The sequence below is a fragment of the Arabidopsis thaliana genome, assembly GCF_000001735.4.
Source record: "Arabidopsis thaliana chromosome 1 sequence".
Classification (NCBI taxonomy): Eukaryota; Viridiplantae; Streptophyta; class Magnoliopsida; order Brassicales; family Brassicaceae; genus Arabidopsis; species Arabidopsis thaliana.
The window spans coordinates 10,249,705-10,262,345 of NC_003070.9; the positions used below are offsets into that span (position 1 = coordinate 10,249,705).

The 12,641-nt window shown below is 35.6% G+C and overlaps 3 protein-coding genes across 6 annotated transcripts; 2 read left to right on the forward strand and 1 right to left on the reverse strand.

Moving 5' to 3' along the window:
* The first annotated feature begins 2,536 nt into the window (after nucleotides 1-2,536).
* Nucleotides 2,537-5,088, forward strand: AT1G29310 (SecY protein transport family protein). Of its 2 annotated transcripts, none has more exons than NM_102671.5 (7): nucleotides 2,537-2,683; nucleotides 2,944-3,301; nucleotides 3,375-3,602; nucleotides 3,712-4,066; nucleotides 4,152-4,276; nucleotides 4,361-4,496; nucleotides 4,583-5,088. In NM_102671.5, exons 2-7 carry the CDS (start codon nucleotides 2,958-2,960, stop codon nucleotides 4,820-4,822), a joined length of 1,428 nt encoding a protein of 475 aa, NP_174225.2. In that variant the 5' UTR covers nucleotides 2,537-2,683; nucleotides 2,944-2,957; the 3' UTR covers nucleotides 4,823-5,088. The 2 variants fall into 2 exon arrangements, with proteins under 2 accessions (NP_174225.2, NP_001321283.1); NM_001332844.1 differs by having other exon boundaries at nucleotides 2,590-2,819; nucleotides 4,583-5,048.
* Nucleotides 5,089-5,545: 457 nt separating this feature from the next.
* AT1G29320 (Transducin/WD40 repeat-like superfamily protein) lies at nucleotides 5,546-8,639 on the forward strand (the record flags this gene model as incomplete). Of its 2 annotated transcripts, none has more annotated exons than NM_102672.4 (12): nucleotides 5,546-5,732; nucleotides 5,810-5,925; nucleotides 6,472-6,501; nucleotides 6,608-6,744; nucleotides 6,842-7,021; nucleotides 7,121-7,184; nucleotides 7,287-7,394; nucleotides 7,469-7,622; nucleotides 7,704-7,793; nucleotides 7,917-7,972; nucleotides 8,049-8,106; nucleotides 8,203-8,639. In NM_102672.4, exons 1-12 carry the CDS (start codon nucleotides 5,651-5,653, stop codon nucleotides 8,532-8,534), a joined length of 1,407 nt encoding a protein of 468 aa, NP_174226.1. In that variant the 5' UTR covers nucleotides 5,546-5,650. The 2 variants fall into 2 exon arrangements, with proteins under 2 accessions (NP_174226.1, NP_001323159.1); NM_001332845.1 differs by having other exon boundaries at nucleotides 5,547-5,732; nucleotides 8,200-8,534.
* Nucleotides 8,544-11,528, reverse strand: ERD2 (ER lumen protein retaining receptor family protein; the record flags this gene model as incomplete). Of its 2 annotated transcripts, none has more annotated exons than NM_102673.6 (6): nucleotides 11,112-11,528; nucleotides 10,447-10,712; nucleotides 9,624-9,739; nucleotides 9,151-9,224; nucleotides 9,001-9,064; nucleotides 8,544-8,912 (listed from the first exon to the last, which is right to left on the reverse strand). In NM_102673.6, exons 1-6 carry the CDS (start codon nucleotides 11,200-11,202, stop codon nucleotides 8,876-8,878), a joined length of 648 nt encoding a protein of 215 aa, NP_564326.1. In that variant the 5' UTR covers nucleotides 11,203-11,528. The 2 variants fall into 2 exon arrangements, with proteins under 2 accessions (NP_564326.1, NP_001321392.1); NM_001332846.1 differs by lacking the exon at nucleotides 11,112-11,528 and adding an exon at nucleotides 10,858-11,104 and having other exon boundaries at nucleotides 8,876-8,912.
* Nucleotides 11,529-12,641: the final 1,113 nt, after the last annotated feature.

Sequence of the window (12,641 nt, forward strand, 5' to 3'; positions counted from 1 at the left end):
ATCGTATTTTGTTCTCTTTTTCTTTTGAATACTTTATATATAACTATATTGTTTGTTTTTTTAATATACGTTTGTATATTAATTTATTTAGCATAATGTGGTTGAATAGTAAGACACTTAATTGAATAACATTCATGTGTAGCAGTGTGAGTAAGCTTCTTTCACAAGGATTTTAAATTGAGAAAATTTGTGGTCGGGTAGAGTTTGTCGGAGATTAATGGGGTTAATTATAAGCACTTATACGTAATTATGTCTAGATTTATTTTACTTTTTATTATACTAAGGTGATCAATGATCATAATTTGTTTTTATTCTATATATATATATATATATATATTCTCATATATATGTAAAAATAATTGAAGAAATAAATATTTCGAAGATAAGGTACCTTTTTTGAAGTGAGTGAACATACTGTAACATTCAGTTAGATAAAAAAGAGAAACAATGTTAGAAAATGGGTTTCTTGATTAAGAGTTTAGATGTAAAATACTAAAGTTACCAAGCAATAAGTGAATAACTAATGGTTCAATAACATAGTCTTCATTATCAAGACGTAATCAATTGGGTAAGGTCTTCCTTTCCGCTTACCTAATAGACTCAATACTTTTAGCAATTTGATTTTGCAACTTGATTATGAGATGTGGAAAGAAAGAACTCAAAATGCATCAAATGATTTTTAAGCCATATTGATCCAACATATCCATAAAACGATTCACAACAAGTTTGGATCGATCCTCCTTTAGCTAATCGGATATCTCATATTGCATGCTTGCTCTGAATTGGTCTTTCTTTTGCTCTTCACGTGTGTATGATTTTATCCATACTTTATTTTTGTGCGTGTTTTTATCTGTTTCAATGTAAACTCCAAGTCTCCAAAGTCCAAATGATGTCTCTGTAAACGAAAACAAAATGATATAGAAAAAGTAGATTTAATTAAAAAAATCAATACCATTCGCATTTATAAATATGTTTCTAAATTAGGTCTTAGTTTGTTTGAATATTTTATTAATCTATTAAATATATAGATGTTTGAATGTGTGTGTATGTGTGTTATGATTACTTACCATACCGTATGATAATTACTACATCTTGAGCTTTAAGAAACAATCGATGTCGCTTGACAAAATAGGATGTTTAATACTTATACATTTTTAGAGACAAATTGGTTAACTGGATTCTATTCCGAAGATTAACACAAATTCAGATTAAATAGTACTAGGATTTAAGTAAAGCACCGCAATCTAAGGATGGCTCTAATAGTTTGAAATTGCACATTACTTATAAACACTTTTTGGATTAAAATTTAAAGTGTAAAAGAATTAGTACGCTGTTTTAGGTATAATAGTTTAGGCTAAGCCATAGTCCATTGAACGATATAGTGGGTGGGTCCAAAATTGTTTAAAACTCGTGAAGCCAAGTAATCTAAATCATCATGATATCTGTCTTTTAAGTTCAATAAAAATGAATTTGTGTTCACAATGCCATTACAAGAAAAGTTTAAGGTTGCGCTTCGAAGAAGACCTCATCATTGTTACTTTCTTTTTCAAAGTCACCTGCGGATTTAAAGCGTCCTTTTTTTACTCTTTGTTGTTTTGTTGTTGTTGTTGTTGTTGTCGTCATTTATAACTTTTTTTAGTATTACAATTAACATCATCATATAATTGACAATCACCATATACTGAAAAAGTGTTGGGCCTTAACTTTTTTTAGCTAGACAAAGTGGGCTGAATTAATTTGGTCTCTTTGAATAGTCTTGGTTGAGTTCTCTTTGAGGATTATAGAGAATGTGTGGATTCTGCTCTGTCAAAATCTTTTCTTTTGGTGTGAAATGGACACCTTAATAGTTAATATTCAGGCAGTTGAGAACTAAACCCTCCTAAGATCTTTTTTGCCATCTATTTTTATACATCTTTCATTTGAGTTATTGATTTTGAAATCCGGGTTCTAGAATAAGATTAAGTAACCAGTCCTGTAAGTAGTAACTACTGACATATTAAAACAAGAAGAAGAAAGAATCACAAAAAGTTCATTGTGTTGATTAAGCAAGTGTACACAAAATAGAATAGTCAAAACCCCCAATTGATTGAGCTTGGATAATATTAAATACTAGATTTAAAATAAAATTATTAATAGAAAAATTAAATATTTTGTTTATATAATTAAGTTACTTATGGTAGAAAAGCTTTTAATATCTAAGGTTTGGCAAGACTAAATGTAAGAGTGTGAGTGATGGACAGTGGGTTTACAAGCGAGAATATATAAGATTTGTATAATCTTTTACTTGTTGATAACATATTTTGTTAGAATTATTATATAGAAATCATAAAAATAATATATTGGATAAAATTGAAAATTCTCACTTGAAATAAACAATAACGTATTTTTAAAAGAGGTTTGGATATTTATTAAGTTGAATCAAAACTCATTAGTCAATCTTTTCATAAAATTTAATAAGAGTGTATTTACTATTTAGTCATGTTTTCATCACTTAATCAGAAACGAATGTATTTTGCCACGTGTATCCGTATTATTGGTTCGATGACATGTAATTCGTGTAAAACTTCTTACAAAAAAAGCTTCAACATCAGCTTCAAGATCAATCAAAAACGAAAAAAAACAAAAAAAAAACTTTGAATCCGTTTGTTGCTTCTTCGCAACGTTCTCTCTCAAACTCGCAGAGGTAAAGCTTCTTCTGATCCTCCTCTTAGCCCCAGTTTTGATTTCGCATTCCTTCTGTGATTTCGTTTCTAGTAGATCTGTAATTTCATGATTATCAAATTCACAATGCGGATCTGAGATTTCGTGGATAATTCTAGGTAGATCTAGTTTCCGGAGATATATCGTGAATTGCTTTTGGTTGAATATCAAGATACATGTAGCTAGTATGTATAGATTCGCATTTTGTTTCAAGAATTTCTCAATAGGCTCTAAATTTTGCAGTAACAGATTCGATAATGGGAGGAGGATTTAGAGTTTTGCATTTGGTGAGGCCATTCTTGGCTTTTCTTCCAGAAGTGCAAAGTGCTGACAGGAAGATTCCATTTAGAGAGAAAGTGATCTACACTGTCATCTCCCTCTTCATTTTCCTTGTTTGTAGTCAGCTTCCTCTCTATGGGATCCATTCTACCACCGGTGCTGATCCGTTCTATTGGATGCGTGTCATTCTCGCATCGAATCGTGGAACGGTGATGGAGCTTGGTATTACTCCTATTGTCACATCTGGATTAGTGATGCAACTCTTAGCAGGGTCAAAGATTATTGAGGTTGACAACAATGTTCGTGAGGATCGTGCTCTCTTGTAAAGTGTTCCCTTTTGGTAATTTTCTTGATCAAGTCGAGAATCGTTGTCTCATGTGTTGTTTGTGTTGTAGGAATGGTGCTCAGAAGCTTCTTGGGATTCTGATTGCTATTGGTGAGGCTGTTGCATATGTTCTTTCGGGAATGTATGGTCCTGTTGGTCAACTTGGTGTTGGAAATGCTATTCTGATCATCCTCCAGCTTTTCTTTGCTGGAATCATCGTTATCTGTCTTGACGAGCTTCTTCAGAAGGGATATGGTCTTGGCTCTGGAATCTCTCTTTTCATAGCAACCAATATCTGGTATGTTAAAAAGAGCTCATCTTTTACATCAAAGTGCTTGTCTTTGTAAGGGAAGAGAGTTTTAGATACAGAGATTCTTAAACGTTTTGAGTTGATTGTGGTGATGCAGTGAAAGCATTATCTGGAAAGCATTTAGCCCCACGACAATCAACACTGGTCGTGGAGCTGAGTTTGAAGGCGCTGTGATTGCGTTGTTCCATATGCTGATAACTAAGTCCAATAAGGTTGCTGCGCTCAGACAAGCTTTTTACCGGCAGAACCTTCCAAATGTTACCAACTTGCTTGCAACAGTGTTGATCTTCTTGATTGTTATATACTTCCAAGGCTTCCGTGTTGTGTTGCCCGTGAGGTCAAAGAGTGCTCGTGGCCAACAGGGTTCATACCCGATCAAGCTGTTCTACACCTCCAACATGCCAATCATTCTCCAGTCTGCTCTCGTCTCAAACCTCTACTTCATCTCTCAGGTACTTGTGCTTTCTTTTGTTTCCTCATTAAGGGACAACACAGCTGAGAACATAAAGTTGACAATTTGCATTTCCTCTTCAACAGCTTCTCTACAGGAAATTCAGTGGAAATTTCTTTGTGAACCTATTGGGACAGTGGAAAGAATCAGAGTACAGTGGACAATCTATACCAGTTAGTGGTCTTGCATATTTGATCACAGCTCCGGCAAGGTAATTCACAAGTAACGTGTGTCCCCATCAATATAACAATACTTGATTTCCAGTTCTCTGAATATTTGTTTTCCACGGTTACAGTTTTGCCGATATGGCAGCTCATCCATTCCATGCTCTGTTCTATATCGTCTTCATGCTCACTGCTTGTGCCCTATTCTCAAAAACATGGATTGAAGTCTCCGGGTCTTCTGCTAGAGATGTAGCTAAGCAGCTAAAGGTAATAATCCCTAAACCTTTTCTCCATTGCTAAATAATTTAAACATTTCGACATGGAAAGTGAATTTATTTGTAAAATATGATTAGGAACAACAAATGGTGATGCCGGGACACAGAGAGTCCAACTTACAAAAGGAGCTGAACCGGTACATCCCAACAGCGGCTGCATTTGGAGGAGTGTGCATCGGTGCGCTCACTGTTTTGGCTGATTTCATGGGAGCCATTGGGTCGGGGACTGGAATCTTACTTGCAGTCACAATCATATATCAGTATTTTGAAACCTTTGAGAAGGAAAAAGCCAGCGAGCTTGGTTTCTTTGGATTCTGATTGTTTCTAGTCATATAAAGGGGTAAATTTTGCTAAGACTAGTGAGAAATTTGAAAGCCTAATTAAGAAGTAGCTTTCCTCTTATGTGTTCATTCAAAGGTTCAATAGACGATTAAAAGAGCATTTTGGTAGACACTTTTTGATTAACCAACAGATTTTTCTCTATTAGTTGTTACTTTGTGTTAGAATTTTTTTCTTCAAAAATTACACCAAATTTCTCCATTGGTTACTAGTCTGTGTTTTATTTTGCTAATTTGGACTTTAAGAGCTCATGTTATCTTTGGATTGAGGAATTGAAATTCAGCAAATCGTAGAATAGTAGTAATTGTGCTAATCTCCAAATAGAACCCGAGATTTGGCAACTGAAGCACCATCCATCCAAAGACGGTTTGTTTAGAAACAAGGTGGTTGAAGGTTCAATCAAAACCCTTTAGTAGAAATTTACATATATATACACTAGATTAAGATCAACAGTAATTAAAAATTTCATGATTAGCAGAATTCATCAAAAAAAAATTTACTAATCAATTTATGAACATAAAAAAAAATCATCAATTAAACTGACTTTTTTGTTTTAACACAAACACTTTAGCATTTTGTTTACAAGAAACGAAAATTGAATGCAAACTATAAACAGAGACAACCAAGTAGTATTTATTAACTGTCCCGGTTCAGGTAACCCGAATTGATTTTGATTTTGTACCCGGTTTAGAAGGAGGGATACGACAACAAAAGCGGTGACCAAAATCAAAACGTAGGGTTTTAAAAAGGGTTTCTCTTCTCTTCTCCGTCGTCGAGCATCTGCAAATTATACGGCGGCGATAAAAAATGCCTCGAGTCATCCCTCCGGAGAATCTCGGTTGCCCACCATTCCGTGCTTTAACTTTTGACTCTCTCGGCTTAATAAAAGGTGCCCACTTCGCTCTCTCTGTTTTTAATATAGAAGTTTCGTTTTTTCTAATAGATTATTTCAATTTTGATGTGCAGTGACTGAAGCTCGTGGTCAAGAGAGAGGGATTCCGACTGTAGTGAACACATGGGGAGAGATGAATGCATCTAGAAGTGTTCTTGCTGCTTCCATTGATGACCGGTTAAGGAATCCGGTAAAAAGTTTCATTCTTTTCATGTTTATGTTAAGCTATGAGGATTGAATCTAGGCGTGGCTTAGTTATCAGGTTCAGATTGATATCTACTGCTGAAATGAGCTCATTTTTTGAATTTAGCTTATAAGATTTGAATTTGTGATTCTTGGACTTGAAGATCATTGTATTAATCTTGAGCCAAATTTGAGGTTTTCGTTAGATTCCTCGCTCTAATCAGACTGTTGGTAGTTTTAGTTTATTGTTTTGCTTTGGCATTTTGAACCACGAGTTTTGGCTTTGTTTTGGTTGCAATTGAGAACTTATCGGTAATATGTTATCATTTCGTTTGCAACTATGCTACAGTTTCATAATCTCTGACTCCACTGTTACTACAAGATAGCTCTTCAGATTTTTTCCTCCTTTCTTAAGCATACATGATAACATCTATGCTTTGGAAATGTATTAGCAAATTTTGAGTTCTTAACTTTGATTTCTTCTTGTTTCCGTATTTGCGTCAAAATGGTAACTCATAACTTTTTCTCTCTTTTTCTTTTCTTCCAATTGCAGCTTTTGGCTGTTGCAAGAAAAGATGGCAATGTAAGTTTTCCTTACTTTAAGCTATGTGTATTTGAGTAATATATTTATCTCCATAGCCTGGCCAACATTTATACAATCATTTTGTTCATTTCTATCCTTTCCATAGGTTGAGGTTATTAACCCTTGTAATGGTGATCTTCACTTCTCATACTCTGTATTTGGTGATGATGGTTGTTCCCCTGAGGATAACGAAATTTCTGCCCTGCACTTATTCAGGAAAAAGATAGATGATCAGACAGAAAGGTATATAACTTTACACTAATTCTTTGAAATTCCCATTGAATTATGTTTTTATGTTGTGTTGCCATTGACGTTTCTAAACAAAATTTGGTATTCTTAGATCTTGCACATTGCTTACATGTACGAAAAAGGGAGATGTGAGTCTCAGATCAGTTAAATTTCCAGATGCACATGGTAATTCCACGGATGATGCTTCTCCTAAAACATGGAAAGCATGTGGTTCTGGTGAAATATTGGTTGGTAAAGTGGATGGGAGCGAAAACTTCAGCTTATTTGGAGGGTTAGTAGTTAGAACTGAATCGATTTGCTTATATTTGTAGATCATTTCGTTATATCTCGGTTTTGGTTGTTACCATACTGAAATGAATGTCTGATACAGGAAACGGGTTGAGGCCAATATATGGGATCTTGAACAATGTACAAAGATCTGGAGCGCGAAATGCGTGAGTTGCTTTCTCATCTTTATCCCTTTCAAAGCCTCTCAGTTTCTTTGATGAATCACTAAGCCTTTACTGTCTTCTCCAATCAATCTCTGTTTTGTGCAGCCTCCTAAGAACAATCTTGGAATCTTCACGCCTACCTGGTTCACTAGTGCTACGTTCTTGAGCAAGGATGATCACCGTAAATTTGTCACAGGAACCAAGTCTCACCAGGTTAATATCTCTAGTTTCTTTTGTCAGTTTGAAGTTTGTCCTGATCACTCACAACTTGCCTGTGCTGGAGACAGGTCCGTCTTTATGACATTTCTACTCAACGTAGACCGGTCCTGTCCTTTGATTTCCGTGAGACCGCTATTACATCAATTGCGGAAGACCCAGACGGTCATACTATCTATGTCGGGAATGCTTCTGCTGACCTAGCTTCCTTTGATATACGAACAGGTTCATTGATTCTCTCTAAAAATGTATCATAAACTATGTTGCTTGCTGAATCAAACAATTAATCGAGCATCTCTATTGCAGGAAAGCTGTTGGGAAGCTTTTTAGGAAAATGCTCTGGAAGCATAAGATCTGTGGTTAGACATCCACAGCATCAAGTGATAGCTTCTTGCGGTAAGATTCATTATCACAACTTCAACGTCCATATGCCGTAACCCGTAACAACAATCTCATTTGTGTTGTTTTATTTAATTGTTCAACAATTTCATCTGTTTTTCTTTTAATTGAATTGTCTAGGGCTGGACCGATATTTACGTGTTTATGACGTTAAGACACGCCAGCTCATTTCTGCGGTATGCTCTTCAACCTTTGGACTAGTATTTTTTTGGTGAAGTTGAGTCTTACTTATATATCATTGTTTTATTGCAGGTTTTCTTGAAGCAGCATCTTACAGGTCTTGTATTCGACTCGGGCTTTTCTGGAGAAGGTTTGTTTGTTTTCTAATGCCGTTCACAAATCGCATCTATGTTTGTATTCCTCTGTTAGTATGTTTGTAAAATGATTGGATTCATGGTTGAAGCAGAGACAGCTGTAGCAAACACAGTGGCTGAGGCTGCCACAGAGGAGAAGATGACGATCATGGACCAGGAAGATGATGAAACAGAGAAGGCTCCTGTGAAAAGAAAGAAGTCAAAGAAAGAGAAACGCAGTAGAGAAATAGTCTTTGAGGGTGAAGACGATGAGGAGAATGAAGACGAGATTGAGAAGGCTCCGGTCAAAACAAAAAAGTCAAAGAAAGAGAAACGCAGTAGAGAAAAAGTCTCTGAAGGTGAAGAGAAAGACGAGCTAAGAAGCAAGAAGACACGAGAGCACAAGAAGAAGACCAAGATAGTGAAACACAATCAAGAAGACTAGGTTTAAGTTTTGAAGACACATTGTTAACTTGGCTCTGATCTGAGCTACAGTTTTGAACTAAACACTCGCACAAAAGAAACAGAGTTTGTGTGTTATCTATAAAGACTAGTTTTGATAAAACGATGCCTCTTCTCAATGTCTAAAATCGTCGGGAAAGTTACAATGTGCATTAAAGACTAAAAAAAAAACACATTTTAAACAACAATCCTGCATCATTCAATTTTCAACTCATTGTTAGAAAGAGGGAGGACCCAAATGTTAACCATGTCTTTCTTTTCTAATGTCACCATTGCTGTAACTTCCTGGATTTTGATACTATTGCAAAAAAATTCGGGTTCTTTTCAAGCCGGAAGCTTAAGTTTGGTGTTGGTTTTCCAGCTACAACAAAATCAAAAAGGATCCAAAGTCAGTAACATGATCAGTAACTATAAAGAGAATATTATTCAGACTGGTGAGGTTACTTTACCTTATGTAGTAGTAGTAGAAGAAATCCGCATAGAGAGCTGTTTGGACAAGACCAGACACACAAGCTGGAAAATGGATTTACGTAAAACATTAGCATTGAGGAAAAACAAATGGTTAAAATGCATTTAGTGCTTCTTTGTTGAAACATTACCAATCCATCTAGTGAAATGATCTTCTGTGAAATAGCGATAGATCCAGTTGATAATATAGAGTCCCCGATACGCCCTGCATGTTAATCATTGCCCATGTGAGTGCATACAGAATACTTACTCAATTTTGCACATTGAAATATTGTGCACTGGACACAAAGGTATGCATCAGAACCAAATGCATAGCAAGATGTAAAGCAGTCTGATTTCCTTTATAGAAAAAAATATAGTTCAGCTCAGCTTCCAGACGCATTAACATTAAACGGAAAACAATGTCTGGACTTTAGAAATATGCACTGATTTTTAAACACCACAATGACACTGGAGAGCGATTCTCATTGATCAAGTTAACAAGTGCATGAGCAGTGAAAGACACAGTATATATATAAGATAAACCAATTCTAAAAACAAACCCAACAGAGAAGCCAGTGGAGATCAAGTGAGCAAACGCATATGTCTGGTTAGAATTACGTACCCGAGAAAGACAACATATTGCCCAGTCAAATTGTCGACATTCCCACTTCTTTGTAGCAGAACCAACTGGGGAAGGATAGCAACTGCCTCTAAGTAGATAGAAAACGCCCAGAACACCTGAAATGGTTTGGAATGCACAGAATTAACATATTGCACAATGATTCTGGCTATCAACACAGAGAGGCCACAATGCTGCAAAAATACTTAAAGAGTGAAGGCAGTTTGCAAAGATCAGATCTTTACCAAGAGCATATACTGGAAAAATACATATGAAGGTAGTAAGGGAAAACGATCTTAGTGAAGTGCATATAAGGAGTCACTACAGTTTCTTATGACAAGATAATCAAAGAACACAATGGCCAGAAAAGTAACAGCGAGATACAGATGACACTAATCCATGGGGCACCTTATGGAACATAGGTAGGTAGGACACAGAAGATTCCATGAATGGAAGCAAACAAACCTTTCACGATGCAACAGTTTGATATTCAAAGAGTTTCTCAAAACAATCAGCGAGTGAGAGGCTACATAGGTAGTACAACGTTTAAACAAGCAAAAATAAAACTATAAACGCCGGACTCCTAATTGGTTCTGGAAGGAGTTATGTTCAGTTTCATTTACATAGACGATATTCTATTCTACACTAGCCAAGATAGTTACCAAATCCAAATGATATAAGAAGAAGGAACCGAATGAATCAAATGAATAAATAAACCAAAAACAAGATTACACAACATATGCATGTCTTCTAACAACAAGTATTCGCTTTCCTAGTCTCTACAACCTAAAAACACAAAAGCAATGTGAAATTCATATGAAAATACCTCTTGAACTGTGAATTTTTCATTCAGGATAAGTCCCAGTACAAAACACGCTAACACAACATACTGATGACGAAATGTGTCCAGGTCCTTATCGTATGACCTCCTCACAAGTGGATGCCTACGCATACACCAAACGATAGCCAAAGAGCTGGCAATGAAGACAATCTTCATGATGCTGTTGTACAGAGATACATAATCCGTAAACAGATCCAAGTACCGAGTCAAGAACACAAGCGCATAGAGCTCTTGAGTCTTGAGAGAGATTCCTAGCCAACAAAATCCAAAAGTCAACAGCAACAATGTTAGGAGCTGCACAATCTATGAGAAAATCATGAGCATCTACAAGCATTTTCCATTCCGTGTAGCAATTTTCCGTTAAACCTAATGCAATTTAGGGGTGAGAGATCTCACTCGTTTAGAAATTCCATAGTGGTTTCGAAGATTGAGATTTCACAACTATTTTGACTTGCAATTTCAATCTACCAACTCGGATTCGCCTCGAAATCGATAAATAGACCTCAACAGGATTCAAATAAGATTGCATTTGAAAGCTATGGAAAGGAAAACAAAAGGTCAAAGCAAAATGCGATTGTTTCGTCTACGAGCTCGTCTTCAAAATATACACAACACATTTCATGAAAGAGAGAGAGAGAGAGAGAACTCACCAGCGCAAGATTTCGTCGCGTAGATTTTGAGAAGAAGGATTAAGACACTGATCAAGTGACTCATATCGCCAGCAAATCTAAAGATATTCATGGTTGACCAGTAATCGATAGAGACTCACCGATTCCAAAATTTTCCGGGAAAATCCAAAAGAAGAAGAGAAAACGAAATCGAACGAATTTTCTCTCTTCAAATCGAGAGAGAAACGAAGGAAGAGAGAGAAAGAGAGGCAAGGTGCAGCACGTTTCAGGTTTTGCAGAAACTCGTTGAGAGGAGACGATGACGTGGCAATCTGGAACGGTCTTTCTTCTCTAACGTGTGTGCTTACTTATTTCCTTAAAACTGCAAATTAGTCCTTCATTATTCGATTAATTATCGAAGTTTCCCTAAATAATTACCAAAAGAGAGCGTTTTAATTTTCAAAAGTGGAGAGGTGGTGTTATCTGGTACGTCGCACCTTGGTAAACTAGAAAGCGCCAGCTATCGGTGGGTCTATATTGCATCATATTAAGCCACGTGTTAATAGAACAGTGATGTGGCAGCTTCGTACGCGACATGGTGTGGTGTTTAACTTCAATTTTAATTCCTCGTGTTATCCACGTGTTTTGTATTTGAGAAAAACAGTTAGAATGGACCGGTTAAGAGTTGGTTATTAATAGATATGGGCCTTCTGTTATTATTTATATGGGCTTTAGCTCTCTGTGATAGATTAATACCCAATGTCATACCATGAACATATGCAAACATGTTTTAAAATAAAAAATTGAATGTTGATTTTTTTTTTTTTTTTTTTTTGGTTATGGAACGAAATAGAAGTGTTTACAAACTAATGTGATTGCAAATATGTTTTTTTTTTTGGGTGTATAATAATATTTGTTCTACGGTTGTTTTGGGTTAAACAGTATAGGATTTTGAGATTTTTGTGCTAGCTGTTGTCCTGACTCCTTATGATCTAACTCATTTTTTTTTTTCTTTTTTGCAAAGATGATTGAAATGTATAGTTTAGTCCATAAAATTATAAAATGATATTCAATGCTTCGCTTCAACGTTCAAGACTTCGTTTTTCTAGTGAACTAATAGACAACCATGAAAATGATGTATGAACGTCATTTAAAACAAGAATAAATTGTATGAACGTCATGACTCATGAATATAGAGGACACGAGAAATTAAACATGTTTGTTTTTTCTTTATCGTTAGTCAAAGAAAACCTACAGTATCACTAATAATACTCTTACGTTAGACTCCGTGGTCGGTCCGCTTGTTGCCTGGAGTGTTCGACTTTATCGATTATAGAGAAGTTCTATATATAATTTTATTTAATGGCGTATTTTAAAAAATCAACTATACCATTTTCAATTGTGTATAGACTATTGACTATAGATTATAGAATTTTTCAATGGCCACTAATCAAACAGTTCTGAAATCAAACAAATAGCTTTTCTGACTACATTGAAACAGTTAAAAATAGATAACATCACGTGACGGGATTATCTATGCTACAATGAAACTACGGCAATCGACAAAGTCGC